The sequence below is a fragment of the Mercenaria mercenaria genome, chromosome 12, assembly GCF_021730395.1.
Source record: "Mercenaria mercenaria strain notata chromosome 12, MADL_Memer_1, whole genome shotgun sequence".
Classification (NCBI taxonomy): domain Eukaryota; kingdom Metazoa; phylum Mollusca; class Bivalvia; order Venerida; family Veneridae; genus Mercenaria; species Mercenaria mercenaria.
The window spans coordinates 30,537,735-30,554,463 of NC_069372.1; the positions used below are offsets into that span (position 1 = coordinate 30,537,735).

Below are 16,729 nucleotides of genomic sequence, written 5' to 3' on the forward strand. Positions count from 1 at the left end.
AACAGAAACAAAAAAGATTTACTCCTTTACATAAATTAATCCTCCAGCGGTAATAACGAATCTGTAAACAACAGTTTTCGGATATTTTCACACCTATTTACCCCTGCTGATTGTTGTATATTGCATGATATAACAAAGCCAGGTGTTGATTAATGTGTCACAACTAAAACAGGTATTTAATTTCTATCAATAAAAAACAAATTACAATCAAATTTAGATCAGAAAATGTATTGGCCCTACCTTTTTCTATAAGTTTTTTAAATTGAAAATAGATTACCGCGGTGCCGATTTTGATAAATATTTCTCTTAAATAATTTTAGTAAGAGAAGATGTCAAGGTAAGTATTAATATCAGGTACTGTTAAATGCTGTTGAATTGTCTTTGCATCATCAGAATTTGTCAAACACATCCTTTAAGTTGGAGATATGAGCAATGTTTACAAAAGCGTAACAGTATCCGGACAGACAATTTTGGATATCCAGATTTTAAAATAATTTTACTAGTTTTATTTTCAAGAAAACTAAGTGGGTTCATCAAAGACGAAGGTCGATCCAGCTCCTAAATAGAATGTTGAATTGTTGATAAATGTAATATGAGAGTAAAAATGAAAGTCTACAAGTTTGTTTTTACTTTACTCTGTTTTTGCCATTTGTCTTGACTTGTACTCCATACATGCCATATTTTCAGATGGTCAATAAGGGAGATTTGCCTCAACAGGGCTTTTTTTCAAGGGAGATTTGGGTAAAAATAAGGGAGACTTTTATTCGCTCATTTTTTATGCGCTAAATAGCCGTTTTCATGAAAAAGTCATCAAGTTTTCTATATTGAATTGATGAGTGGAGCCACCAGTTGTGTACAGAATGCATGATTATTACTTATAGCACTTTACTTATTCCAAGGAAATTCAGAATTCCATGAAAGATTATGAACCAGGAACTTTCATTTTGCTTTATGTGTTGACGCTTCGGCACCTGGAGAGAGTGATCTTTTTGACATGTTTAAGCATACAAATCTCAAAAGATTGCGGAGATATAATGTCAAAACAGTCTTTTAAGGGCAGTCACTTCTTTTCAGAAATGAAGTTGTTAAAACAAAAAAGAAAGCCATTCTTTTGCTGGATTGTCCATATTTAGATTAAAACTACATGTATTTAAACTGGGAATTCTTCTCCTTTTAATTATTGCAACATGACAATATCACAAAGGAATGGCAGTCAATTCTTCGGGCAGTATGAATTGCAATTCATTTCATAAAATTCACTTATCCGAATTCATGTTTGTCCGAAATTCTGTGTAGTCTGACATTTACTCGCCAATTTATGTTAAATCGTGGTTGATTTTTTTGCATGTTTTGCAAGTATTTAAATTGAGAAGCATCAACTCGGTGTTAACACTAACCTGTCTCATCCTCTGATGGCTCGGTAAATATTGAGGTCAGCGAAAACGAAAGTACACTTTGGCAGGTGGCGGTAAAATGACGTAATTTTAAGACTGGTTTACATATTGTTTTGAAAACTACAGGTCAGTGACTTTGATGTTACTGAATCAGTCTAAAATCTCACATGCACATGTTTACAATTGCCTACGGGTAAGATTAAATGGGTAATTGTTTGCAGATGGTGACAGTAGGTGGTAAGATAATTAATGCCTCAGGCGTGTATCTCTCGATAAACAAGCTAGGGATTATAGACAACTATCAAAATTACGTTTGAAGAGTATTTCCAGGCTACTCGATATTGAATTTCAAGTATTTTCTAAAGGTCTACATTGGGTCCGAGATACGATTTTTCGACAGAGGACTTTTTTTCAGAATTAATTTTTTTACGGTAGGTTTTCATGTCCCGGCGGGAGACCGGGAGATATACTGAAAATACGGGAGAAAAAGTCTCCCGGCGGGAGATATGGCATGTATGGTACTCAGGGGTTCGATTAATGTATAAAAAGCTGTCATTTTGAATATATAAGGCTCCATTTTGTGAGTTTAAACTGAAATAAATCTTGTGTTGATGAAAAGGACCCTTCAGCTGAAATCCTAGGAGTCACATGATATATACACTTTTGCTAATTTCAAGAGTCAAAATCCCAAGTCGGGGTCATATGGAACCTCTGCGTAGTGGTTTTAAAAATAAAAAATAAAAAATAAAATTCTCCCCCCCCGCCCCCTTTTTAGCCAAAATTTGGATGATAATCTAGGAATTAATTTATTATGGCCTAAGGTCCAAAGCACAAAGGGTCTGTGCCCTTGGGGCTGTGGCCAATGCAACTAGCGCCAAAGTCTTAAAAGTAAACAACTTCAGTGACAAACTAGATAAAGGCATTAAACTCTTCAGATAGTTCAATACAGTGGAAACGTCCCGTGTCAAAAGATATCTCGGTTTAGCTGGTTTATGCACAAAAACACTTTTCATAAACCTTGGAATCAATAACAGCTTCTTGCACCACACATTTCCAAAAAATGGTAAAGTTTGCAAAAGCATTGCTTTATGAATATTGATGATCGAGTAAGACTTACCACATTTGAAGAGATAAAAAAGATAGGACAACACTACTGTTTCAGATGTACAAAATGGACTGGTATGCCTAAGATAATTCCAAAAATACCATTTTTTCCATGCGCTTTTATGCTGTTTGGCCGTACCCAGTGACCATGACGGTGATGAAATCTGCAATTTCTGCCGGAACTATTCTACTTTTAAGTTGTTTCCTGACAACACTACACCAATCATCTTGAGTCTCTTGCAAAGCGGGTGTAACTCCCCCTTGTGTGGTAACACCAATAAGTCCTTGTGCCTCGGTAACCTGATAGGAAAATCAAGACAAAATTTCTAGTAACGAAGGAAACCAACACTGAGTAAACCAGTAAGATACTACTAACAACGCTTTATCCACCTTATCTGACACTATTTTATTGATAATTTTACCTATGAGGTTAAAAGGTGGAAAGATATATGGTGTAAACCTGTTCCAAGACAATGCAAAGGCATTGGTGGCCATTGCACCAGGTTCTGGGAACCAAGAAACAAAATTAGGTAGACGATGGTTCAGTCTTGAGGCAAAAAGGTCTACGTCTGGTACAAAAGTCTGTCTACATAATCTATCAAATATAACAGACTTTAACATCCACTCTATGGAGTCCAAAAAGTTTCTTGAAAAGAAATCTGCAGAATTCAAACTTCCAGGCACATGCACTGCTGAAATGTAAATATCTCTATCAATACACCAGTTCCAAATCTGACCTGCCAAGCTGTCCATTTCTATGGATTCCATCCCACCAAAATTATTAATATATGCTATGGCAGAGGTATTGTCAGATTGAACCTCTAAATGAATGTGTCTACAATCATCAAATAATGCCTGCAGAGTATAAAAAACAGCATGCAATTCTAGGAAATTTATGCTATGTCCACAGACTTCTTCGTTTAACCATCTACCATTTGTATGACGACCATTTTCTAGATCTATTCCACCAAATCCATCAAAAGACACATCCGTTCGGCATCGCCTAGAGACAATGGATGGCCTAATGAGTTTACCATTTTTAGATCTCACATTGTCAATCCATCAATGTATTTCCTGAACACTACCTAAAGATAATGCTGTCTTATTGTCAAAATTCATTTCGGGACCAAGACCCACCAACTTGTTTCTTTCAAGAACTCTGTAATGTAATGGTGCTTCCAAAATTGCATGAAAGGAACTTATTATCAAACCAATGAACGAAACAAGATCTCCGACAATAACAGTCTTATGATTTAACAAACTGTGAGCTTTCTGAATAATTCTTTGAATTTTGTCATCTGTAAGATATACCTTGAATTCAATGGTATCAATAACATGTCCAAAAAATGTCATTCTTTGGCAAGGAATTAATACAGACTTCTTTCTATTGATAGTGAATCCAAGACTTTGTAGAGTGTCTAAGATAACCCCACTATTTTCTTGACATACAACCTTTGATTGATCCATATTCAGGTCATCTCCGAAGAGCTTTGTGGTTATCTCCATAGACATGTTGCAAATAGGAGAATACTTTTTCTTGAGAAATGGCCTACAGAGGTATCTCCTCCTCAAACTTAGTGAATATTGAACTTGCCCTAAAATGGTAATCAGGTCAAAAAACATAGTTTTCATATCTTTGGTCATAGTTTTATTCCGTTGAAGCAGATTTATCAAGTCTATGATTGGGACCATCCCATAAGAAACAAGATTCTGAATATCAACATATTGCTTGTCCTGACTATGCCCAAACTTATCAAGATACTTCCAAACTTTATGATTTACAGTAGGGGGAACGGCCCTTTCACAATTAGCTGGCAACTTATACTTATTTATGATGTCAGAAGTGTCACACTGAACAGTACAGGCAGTATTTATCAGTTTAGCAAGCGAGGGTTTAATGTCAGGGCCTCTCTCAGGTGCCTTTACAGGGGGTGATCCCCATTCGTCGTCATTTACCTGGGTTCCAACCCCAGAAACACTATTGCCATCAAAAACACTTGAAAAATCTTTATCTAGATTACGAGATTTTCTCTGTGGAACCTTCAAAACTTCCTCATCCGAAGATATATCCGAGGCATCGACCTGTACATGAATATTGCCATGTTGTTACAGCAAGGAAAAGTCTGGGTAAGCAATGTATAATAATAATCATAATCCTCATAATCATAATTTTCATGAGGGGGAATTACTCCCAAGGCAGTCCTAAGACTCTGAATTTCACTCTAAGACAATTTCGAAAAATCAATTTTGTTCACAATGTCCTGGCCCGAAGAACCAGTCTGTCCAATATATGAGCCGTCCGAAGAATGGTTATTTTGTGTCAAAACACCCGAAGATGTAGCCTGTTCTTGTAAATTAGGCATTTTCTTACCATTTCCAGCTTTTTTCGAGTTATTATTCACATCAATAACAACAGACTTTACAGTTTGTTTCGTTTTGCCTTTAGATTTAGAAGAAGATTTTTTACCTTTTTTCTGTAATAAATCTGACTCGGAGAAGCCGGAAAAGTCATCCGACTCATCTGGAGCATGAACAATCAACTCGTTGCCCTCAGACATGACGAAATACTTACTTAAATAAGTAGAAAATTATCAAGTTTTTACTCGCGAAGCGTATTCTACCACGCCGAAATGAAAACTGAATGGTGTGCTTCCGGTTTTCGGGTAGTCATGTGATGCGCACTGCGCATGAGCAGACCTATGGCGGGCAATTTGAACCTTTAAACTCGCGATTTTTCAACCTAGACCAGAATGAAATTGCTCTGTATATGCGATGCCGAAGGCTTTGAAAAATAATGGCCGTCATAACTTGATCCAGTCGCAGAATTCAGACTGGCAACATGGCTTAGAATGAACTTCAGACATAACATAACAGATTGCGCCATTAATCTTTTTTTCAATCGCACGGGACCAAAAATATGGCTCTAAGCAAATACATTACAAGAAAATGTATGATCAAATGTTGGTGTCAGACAGAACATCTTATCTTCAAAACTTGGTGTCAGTAAGAACCTTCCCTGCAAATCATGTGGTGTCAGACAGAACATTTTTGGTCAACCCATCCGAAAAGCTATTACTTTAATGTTATAATAATGATAATAATAACACACTGGTTATTCGGGCACTTACTCGAATGAGCGATAACGCCCTCGTGTGATTTATATACATGTAGGTTGTATAGGGTATATAAAAACAATGCCAACGCATGACACATATTTAAGCATGTTGAACATTTTAAAGACAGAATCGTCATAGGAAATGCAATAATTCGTACTGGTGAAAATATCTGTCCTCAATAATATTGATATGACTACAAAATTTGGAGAAATGTAACGAAATTCATGTAATTTGACGTTTTGAGACGTATTTTTCTTTGTTCGAAGTTGAGATAACTGAATTTGCCACTCTCCTTGGTAAAACCATGCATACTCAACTACAAAACGAATGGATCGTGTACCTGCAAGCTATTTTTGTTGATAAAATTTCAATTATATGTATCCCGTCGCTGTTTTTGATGGTACCTCTGACGATGGATGAAAATAAACAATGATACCTACCCGTTTGCACATGGGTACCGTCCTCGTTATGTCAATGAACATTTATAAAACTCCCCGCAGCGATTACTTCCGCAATACGGTACACTTAAATGAATGCAATTAAAGGTAATCACTTTGAGGATCTGGAAATAAGAACTGGAAATGTGAAACCCGACCTTTAGTAGATCTATTTGATTAGAATGTTAATTTTAAAAATGTAAAGAAGTGAGATAGAAGTATTTCACCAATATCAAATCTTCCCTCACACCCACCCTCTATTCTACACATTCCATCATCTTGCCTACTTGGAGTTTTTATGCCCCCGAAGGGAGGCATATAGTTTCTGAACCGTCTGTCTGTCGGTCTGTCGGTCTGTCCGCATTTTTCGTGTCCGGTCCATATCTTTGTCATCGATGGATGGATTTTCAAATAACTTGGCATGAATGTGTACCACAGTAAGACGACGTGTCGCGCGCAAGACCCAGGTCCGTAGCTCAAAGGTCAAGGTCACACTTAGACATTTAAGGTTATTGCATTGATGGGCGTGTCTGGCCCATATCTTTGTCATCGATGGATGGATTTTCAAATAACTTGGCATGAATGTGTACCACAGTAAGACGATGTGTCGCGCACAAGACTCAGGTCCGTAGCTCAAAGGTCAAGGTCACACTTAGACATTAAGGGATAGTGCATTGATGGGCGTGTCCGGTCCATATCTTTGTCATCGATGGATGGATTTTCAAATAACTTGGCATGAATGTGTACCACAGTAAGACGACGTGTCGCGCGCAAGACCCAGGTCCGTATCTCAAAGGTCAAGGTCACACTTAGACATTAAGGGATAGTGCATTGATGGGCGTGTCCGGTCCATATCTTTGTCATCGATGGATGGATTTTCAAATAACTTGGCATGAATGTGTACCACAGTAAGACGACGTGTCATGTGCAAGACCCAGGTCCGTAGCTCAAAGGTCAAGGTCACACTTAGATGTTAAAGGTCTTTTTTCATGATAGTGCATTGATGGGCGTGTCCGGTCCATATCTTTGTCATTCATGCATGTATTTTAAAATAACTACGCATAAATGTGTGACACAGTAAGACGTGTCGCGCGCAAGACCCAGCTCCGTAGGTCAAAGGTCCTAAACTCGAACATCGGCCATAACTATTCATTTAAAGTGCCATCGGGGGCATGTGTCATCCTATGGAGACAGCTCTTGTTCTTTTTCTCCTTCAGTCTCATTATGAAAGCGACCAAACTTGTCGTCGCACCGTGCAAAAGTGCTTATGTTAAGACCTTCTTTTTGTACCCCCCGACAACAAAGTTGTAAGGGGGGGTATACTGGTTTCAGGTTGTCTGTCTGGTCTGGTCGTCTGTCCGTCTGTCCGTAGACGCAATCTTGTGCGCACCATCTCTCCTTATCCCCTTGACAGAATTTAATGAAACTTCACACAAGTGATCAGTACCAACAGTAGTTGTGCATGGGGCATGTAAGGTTCTTTTAGAAAGAAAATTTGCAGAGTTATGGGACTTTGTTTTTTTGTTACTATACTACATACATAGACACAATCTTGTGCGCACCATCTCTCCTCATTCCCTGGACACAATTTCATGAAACTTCACACAAGTGATCAGTAACAACAGTAGTTGTGCATGGGGCATGTTAGGTTCTTTTAGAAAAAAAATTTGCAGAGTTATGGGACTTTGTTTTTTTGTTACTATAATATATACACAGACACAATCTTGTGCGCACCATCTCTCCTCATCCCCTTGACACAATTTAATGAAACTTCACACAAGTGATCAGTAACAACAGTAGTTGTGCATGGGGCATGTTAGGTTCTTTCAGAAAAAAAAATTTGCAGAGTTATGGGACTTTGTTTTTTTGTTACTATACTATAGACATAGACACAATCTTGTGCGCACCATCTCTCCTCATCCCCTTGACACAATTTAATGAAACTTCACACAACTGATCAGTAACAACAGTAGTTGTGCATGGGGCATGTTAGGTTCTTTCAGCGACAAAAATTGCAGAGTTATGGGACTTTGTTTCTTGTTAACATACTATGTACATACAGTCTTCATATGCAATCTTGTGCGTGCCTAATCTACCAAACCCTTGCACACAATTTAATGAAACTTCACACAAGTGATCAGTACCAACCCTAGTTGTGCATGGGGCAAGTTACATTCTTTTAGATAAATATTCTGCATAGTTATGGGACTTTGTTTTTTGTAACTATACTGTATACATACAGTCTATATACATACAGTCCACATAATTATGCAGTCTTGTGTGTGTCAAATTGCAATGTACTGTGTCAGTGCATGCGGGGGGTACATTCATCACCTTTAGTGATAGCTCTAGTTCTTCCTGAAAGGGAAATCGGACCCTCTCTCTGGGCATGTATTCGTATAGGGAGAGGCTGCGGCTTCAAAAATCTGCCTTTTATTGTATCTTGTAATTATAGGTGCACCCTCCATTAAGTTCGTGCTAATTATGCGACTTATTTACAAGTGCATACAATATACAATATACACTACTGTATAAGTGTCTTACAGGTGACTAACTGAATAAAAAGAAGCAGATATAGAAGTCTGGTTATCAGATCCAATCTCTTTTTAATGTTTGTTCACACACTCCTCACAGCGGCTGAAACGTTAAATGTACGTCAAGGGAGGAAATCTGTGAGATTCAAGAGTTCAAGATTTTATTTATAACTGGGCCCATACGGGCATCAGTATTATAATAACAACAAATTTAACAAAACAAACACTTAAAGGGCCTACATAAAATAAAACAATAGTTTTACGGTCATAATAGATCTGATACAAATATTTTGTAAGATAAAAGACGGTGTACATTTAGAATTAACCAGGTTTGAAAACAGTGTTTTAACTGGACAGCAAATAACTGCCAGTGACAAAAACCTATTCCTCCCAAAAAATTTGAAGTATTTTCTGAAGAGTACTATCATTACTATGAAATAAACGTTGAAATGACATTACATTTGACTGTTGAAAGTCATTTGGTATATATTTTACTCTGTCTAAATTTAAGTACGGACATTCTATAATGTAATGAAATTCATCTCCTAAAGATGTATTATTACACAGATAACAAGTCCTGTTACTGAGCTCAATATTCAAAAATATCCCTCTTTCAACTTGTAACAAATTGTTCCTACATCGTAAATGACACATGGATATTGCGAGATTTGTTGGTAAAACTTTAAAATAATTTTCAAACTCAAAGGTTGTTATAAATATTCTGTAACACAAAGATTTTCTGGAAATTTGCCAAGTTTTTTTCATTCCAAGATTGAATAAACTGGCCTTCAACCTCTGTTGTACAATATTGCGGAAATACACTGGTGAAAATACTGATTGATTCAACCAGTATTCAGCAAATCCAAGTTGTTCTAAAACTTATTTTACATATGAAATCCAAGAACAATAATTTACATTTTCTGATGGAGTCTCTACATGAACCTGTAAAGTATGCAGCATCTTTTTTGTTTACCATTAATAATTGTACACCAGTAGTTCAATATTCTATTTCTAATTATAACATCTATTGGTAATACACCAAGCTCGCCAAAAAAAACCCATGACATTAGGTGTTGACTTTTTAGCTCGACTATTCGAAGAATAAGTAGAGCTATCCTACTCACCATGGCGTCGGCGTCAGTGTTGGCATCGGCGTCAGTGTCGGCATCACACCTTGGTTAAGTTTTTCGTACCAGTCCACATTATGACAAAGTCTTTTGAGATAAAGCTTTGAAACTTTCAACACTTGTTTACCACCACCATGGCCAGTTATAGGCAAGAGCACATAACTCCATCAAGGATTTTGGCTGAATTATGGCCCCTTTTGACTTAGAAATCATGGTTAAGTTTTTCGTACCAGTTCATATTTTGACAAGGTGTTTTGAGATAAAGCTTTGAAACTTTCAACACTTGTTTACCATCACCATGGCCAGTTATAGGCAAGAGTACATAACTCCATCAAGGATTTTGGCTGAATTATGGCCCCTTTTGACTTAGAAATCTTGGTTAAGTTTTTCGTACCAGTTCGTATTTTGACAAAGTCTTTTGAGATAAAGCGTTGAAACTTTCAACACTTGTTAACCATCACCATGTCCAGTTATAGGCAAGAGCACATAACTCCATCAAGGATTTTGGCTGAATTATGGCCCCTTTTGACTTAGAAATCTGGGTTAATATTTCGTACCAGTTCATATTTTGACTAAGTCTTTTGAGATAAAGCTTTGAAACTTTCAACACCTGTTTACAATCACCATATCCAGTTATAGGCAAGAGTACTTAACTCCATCTTGGATTTTGGCTGAATTATGGCCCTTTTTCACTTAGAAATCTTGGTTAAGTTTTCCGTACCAGTTCATATTTTTTGTAAAGTGTTTGACATGTGGCTTTGAAACTTGTATCACATATTTAGTATAATAGTCTCTATCTTTTGGAAAGAGTACATAACTCTGCCATTTATTTTGGCTGAATTATGGCCCTTTATGGACTTTGAAATTGGTTCTGTTTTCATACAAGTCCACGTTTTGTCAAAACTATTTGACATATGGCTTTTAAACTTTGAACACTTGTTTATCATTATGATTTCCATCTGTAGGCAAGAGTACATAACTATTTTGACTAAATTATGGCCCTTTTTGGACTTTGAAATTGGTTCATACATTGCCATTTAGTGCAAGACTTGTCGAAATCAAAGAAATACAGGAACATTGTTTGTCTAATCTATTTATTTCTTTTGTCTGAATATCTGTGGAAATATTTTGACCCCATTCTTCAACCAATTCTTCGAATAGTCGAGCGCGCTGTCATCAGACAGCTCTTGTTTAACCTTCAGTACCATTTAAAAAAAAAATTAAGCTGAAAACTTTTAACAATGCTAACATCACCACAACCCCATACCTCTGATCCATACAATAAAATTGGTTGAACCACAAACTCAAATAAACGTAATTGTAAATCAATACTAAGCTGCAACTTCCTACATTTTTTTCAACAGAGCATACATATTTTTTCTAGCTTGGTCAACCAACTACATTTTAGTTTTATTGAAGTAACCATTGTTGTTAAATTAAATTCCTAGATAACTGAAGTCATCTACTACTTCAAGTGCCGCATTATTAATAAAAGGTAGGCTTATTTCGCATTTTTACACGTGAAAAAAATAACAACCTTAATTTTATTGGAATGAACTGTAAGTTTCCAAATATAACAATAGGAATTGAAAACATTTCTGAAATATCATCATTTAGCAGGTCCTTTACATTGTTTGATAATTCCACTAGTCCTGAAAAAAAATAGGCATACGTGAGACAAAATCATTCAAGAAAACAGAAAATAAGATTGGTGATAAATTTTCACCCTTTCGTACACCAGTTGAGCTATAATGAAGAAATTTGATAGACCTTGGCTACTCTTTACACAAGATTTGGCTTTATCATATATTGCATGTTCAGCCTAGAAGACTTTGTCATCAATGTTATGCTGCAGCAATTCATTCCATAAACACATACGATCGACAGAATCAAACGCTTTCTTGTAATCTACAAAGGCACAATAAAGTTTAAGTATCAGACCAGCTGTAATAACTTTGAAATGATGTACAAAAAGTTACCCAGAGCAAGCTTAGGGTGGACCCAGTTCACCAAAATTTCTCGTCGTTCTCATTTTGTTTTCATTTCCCATCCTTTTAGCTCTGATTTTTAACATTTTGATGATAAGCAAATTCCTCGATGCTTGAATTGTTTGACAAACCTGCAAGCCTACTAAACTTCATGTCCTCTTTACCTGTCTTAAATTATAATAGAACATCACTTTTTCCAACACCTATTTTTCATGAAAGTTGTCATAACTTAAAGTAATGGTGAAAATAAAGAGGGAGTGTAATAGTTCCTAGTAAAATGCCAGTCAGTTGGGCATAAAGGACCAAAGTTTTATCTTTATCATGGCTGGTCATTGCATGTTATCGCTAAATTAGAAAATGGGTCTGCCTCAATGTAATGCTCATTTCAATAACGAGGACGGTATCCGCTCTATTGACAGAAACAAAGAGGATGGTACGTACCATGGTACATCGTCAGAGGTATCTTTTTTTCTACACACTGTCTTCGAAAAAATCTGTCTAATTTTACTGTGATTCCAGTTTTTGTGAAATGAAAGTAACGGCTAACACATAGAATGACTGCTTTTCATTTTCCTAACAAAAATTTCCTCATATAATCCGAAATAATACCATCAGTCGTGAAAATATATACCATCGCCTTAAAATATCTTCATTTTCGCAGCAAAAAACGTATTTTTTTCACAGTTATTCAGATCATATTAGATAGATATTTGACATAGATATAGTTAAGGTATGATCTTACACATTCAATACTAAAATTTTTCAAATCTTCAGTTAAATACGGAATAATAACCTGTTAAAGGTGTGAATTTCCTGTTCACGAACATGTACATAAATCACACGAGGGCGGTATCGCTCACACGAGTAGGTATCCGAATAACCAGTGTGAATAATAATAATAAAAATAATAATGATCATTATCATTATTATTATTATCATCATTGTCATTATCATTATTATTATTATTATTATTGTATTACATATACAGTTCGGTTTCGTGAACATCATGTTTGTAAACATTAAAGATTGCATTTTGTACCCTTAACTTAGGGTTCCATGATTTAGTGCGTCTTGTATAAGAAAAACGTGAGCTCAAGCTAAAACAAAACATAATCAAAAAGTAGAAAGGCCATTTTGCAAGTAGAGAAATTTTGGTTTGAAAAAGTGTAAACACGTATGACCTAGTAATCGAACTGTAGGATGATAAAAGATACAGTAATAATATTAAAAATGATAATGATAATAAAACACAAGTATAGTGAAAACTTCATGAGTTCTTTGTGCTGACAAACAATATTTTTCGAATTGGAAATTGGTTTTTTGTATTCATGTAATCAACATTATTTGAATATAAAATTATTGTATTTCATCTATACTCAATTTTCATTTTCAGTATGTTGCCAAAAGTGACTTTTTATGCTTTGCTTTGTAACTTTGAAATGCACATTCTGTTTTCAGTTTTAGACAATAGATATTTACAGTATTATGCAAGCTTTAGATGAGTGAAAGTCACATTTTTCTGAAATATCACAATTCTCCAGACAAAATTTAAAAAAATAAAAACTTGCATATTTCTTTAAGTAAGTTTCTCATTATTTCATTATTGTGAAAATAACTTTCTGATTATTTTATTATTGTGTTTGATCAACAAATATTTTTCTTTACATAGAAATAAAAAAAAAAGTAGTATAACTTTAAAAGTTATCAATTATTCATTAATTTTAAAGAAATTACATTGTTTCCCCTTCTCTCTAATTGTTACACTGGTAAGGTAGACGGACTCTCCAAGAAACAATGACCCTTGTTTATTGGAACCATACTGTGATGGTCATTAGCCCCCAGCTGTGCTGGTGAAGACAGAAATCTCTTGGCCCACTGCCAAAATCTAGGTCATAATAATTTTTCTTGATATAACAATGTATTGTCATACTTAAAATCCCTCATTTATATGTTTGATTTGGATGTGGAGTTTGATCTTAATCCATGTTTTGGGTAAATTATATACATGTAGAGTGTCATATTTTTCTATGTTCAATAAAGTCAATTAGGCCTACAAACCAAATTAAAGAACAAAAATCCCCTGCATAATTGACACAATTATCGTATCATTCAATACAATTAATTTCTTCTTTGAGATCAAAAAGGTTAAAATGATACTTACATGAGGATAACTGCAGCTGTAAAGTTTTCACAACAAAATTGGCAAAATAATTTCAGCATTAATTTTCATCATGGATCTGTAAACGCTTGAATTTGCTCTTACATTTGTAGTGTTATTTCTAGAGCGACGCAGCGGGGCGCCCCGCCCTGCCCTTTTTTACTGCCGCCACGCTGCCCTTAAAATGTGCCCTCTTGCCTTTGATCTTCTGCTAAATCCCGCCAATTTCCCTGTTGACATGCCTCGACGATTTTTTTATCAGCAAATTACGTCACGGCGAGTGCACACAGGTAATGAGAATCAATGAAGTGTTAAAACTAATTGATAAAGAGTATGGATCCTGTGAAATTTATGTCAAAAAGGCGTGCGTAAGCGGCCAGCTGATTACCGAGCACGTGAAAAGTGCCCTAGATTTCTTTGTGCAAAATTTAAATTAGACCGTTGTTTAGTATAATAACAAGTATAATATCAATGCAGTTTGATTCTACTGTAATTTAAACTAGAAAGTGCACAAATTTTAATGAATATCGAAAGTAAAAGTAAGTTTAGATTGTCCGTTCACGAGTCTTATTACTCCCAATGTCGTATGCAATTTTTCAATATTTCCTTCAAAAAAAGCTGACAGTCGGGGTATTTTTTATGATGAGAAACATCAAAATTTGAGGAACTATCTCTGGTTTACCCTAGTGGGTCATGTAAACTGAGTAAAAACTACTTTTAGACAACATTCCGAAAGTGTACCAGTATCCGGATAGTATATTTTGGATATGCGTTTTAGTAAACTTTAACCTGACTGTAATAGCACTTTTCTGTTAATAAAATATTGATGAAAGACCTGATCAATACAACATGACTTTTGATAATTATTAGTTTACAATGTGACCTGAAACAGGCCTTTAACTATGTTGTTTACAACATGATCTTGGTTTCAAGATTAAGCTTATATTAAGGCCCTCCACTATTTCATATTCATATGAATAAGTTGACATTCTTGGTGACATTTTTTAAGAGAAAGGCTTGAATGGTTCAACCTAAACTATAAAGTAAGTAAAAAGCCTTTGTAAACTTTGTTACTGGTTTTGGGGAGATTTACCACTTTATTCTGTGACATTTCTTTTAAGTGTGCAATAAAGATAAATGGAATACATATTAACTATAGACATCTAGAAATGCGACTACTGCTATATACATATGGTAACTTTCACGTCTAAAAGAGCACCCTGCCCCTTTCGGACAGCACCCTGCCCCTTTTTGGCAGCACCCTGCCCTTTTTGAGCTCTAGAAATAACACTAATTTGTATAACAAGCATCCAGGCGATACCGATTAAGTGTACCTGATTGAAATACACATGTATTGATCGATGTACCTTGTTGTAAATTGCCCCAGGCAGTGGATCATTTACACTCTGTTAAATAAACAAGGTCAATGTGTTAAATAAACAAAGGATGTCTGGGTCCATCTTTTTTGTCTGCCCGTAATTATGGTCAGTTAGCACATAGTAAATAAGCAATTTGTTCCACAAAAAGTGGCCGCAATGCAGCATTAGTGAAGTTCCCACTGTACTGGTCAATATTTATAATGTATAAAGAACAAATTTATTTTGTACTTTGAAAAAGTGGCCGCAATTTCGGCGTGCCCGTTAGGTGGAAATCTACTGTAATGGAGATTTTGCGGGGATATTTGGCAGACAAGAGATAGAATGTTGGGCTTTTTATTGAGGGTAATGCCAAGCTTGTTGTACCCCACAACAACAAAGTAACTGTTGTCTGTCCGTCCGTCCGTCTGTCCGTCTGTAGACACAATCTTATGCACACCATCTCTCCTCATCCCCTTGGCACAATTTAATGAAACTTCACAGAAGTGATCAGTTACAACAGTAGTTGTGCATGGGGCATGTTAGGTTCTTTCAGATAAAAAAATTGCAGAGTTATGGGACTTTGTTTTTTGTTACTATACTATATACATAGACACAATCTTGTGTGCACCATCTCTCCTCATCCCCTTGACACAATTTAATGAAACTTCACAGAAATGATCAGTAACAACAGTAGTTATGCATGGGGCATGTTAGGTTCTTTCAACAACAAAAATTGCAGAGTTATGTGACTTTGTTTCTTGTTAACATACTATGTACATACAGTCTGCATATGCAATCTTGTGCGCACCTAATCTTCCGAACCCTTTCACACAATTTAATGAACTTCACACAAGTGATCAGTACCAACCCTAGTTGTGCATGGTGCATGATACGTTCTTTTAGATAAATATTCTGCATAGTTATAGGACTTTGTTTTTTGTTACTATACTGTATACATACAGTCTATATACATACAGTCCACATAATTATGCAATCTTGTGTGCGTCAAATTGCAATGTACTGTGTCATTGCATGCGGGGGCAGGGAGATGGGGGTACATTCACCACCTTAAGTGATAGCTCTAGTTGCTTCAGAAATGAGAAAAAATCATTGGTTCAATATCTAAAACAATGAAAATCTGGCTGTGGATTAGCTATCTCTATGATTATTTGGTGGTCTTTTTAATTCAGAAAACATTCCTTTAGATGAATCTTTCTATCCTCGAAACCTGGAAGGAATCTTGCTTTTATTGATTCACATTGTGTATAGACAAAATTGAAAATACTTACTTCAAAACGACAACAATCTCATTTTATATAACCAGGATACTACTTTTCTTAAAGGATTTATGATTATTCAAAGTCAAACTTGATTCAGTTTTCTTTATATTTTATTCACTATCTTAAAATACTAAGTCCACATTGCTAGCCTAAAATAATTCCAAAAGATATATTGTAACGTCTGACCTTACTTGCTACTCTTGTGCTAAAATATATTTTTGTTTCTCTCAGCT

The 16,729-nt window shown here is 35.7% G+C and overlaps 1 protein-coding gene across 1 annotated transcript in view; it reads left to right on the forward strand.

Moving 5' to 3' along the window:
- The first annotated feature begins 16,264 nt into the window (after window positions 1-16,264).
- LOC123533207 (TBCC domain-containing protein 1-like) overlaps window positions 16,265-16,729 on the forward strand; it is a 320,801-nt gene continuing 320,336 nt past the window's right edge. Inside the window, exon 1 of the mRNA XM_053520503.1 lies at window positions 16,265-16,270. Coding sequence (XP_053376478.1) covers window positions 16,265-16,270 — 6 coding nt within the window. The remainder of the gene's footprint in view (window positions 16,271-16,729) is intronic.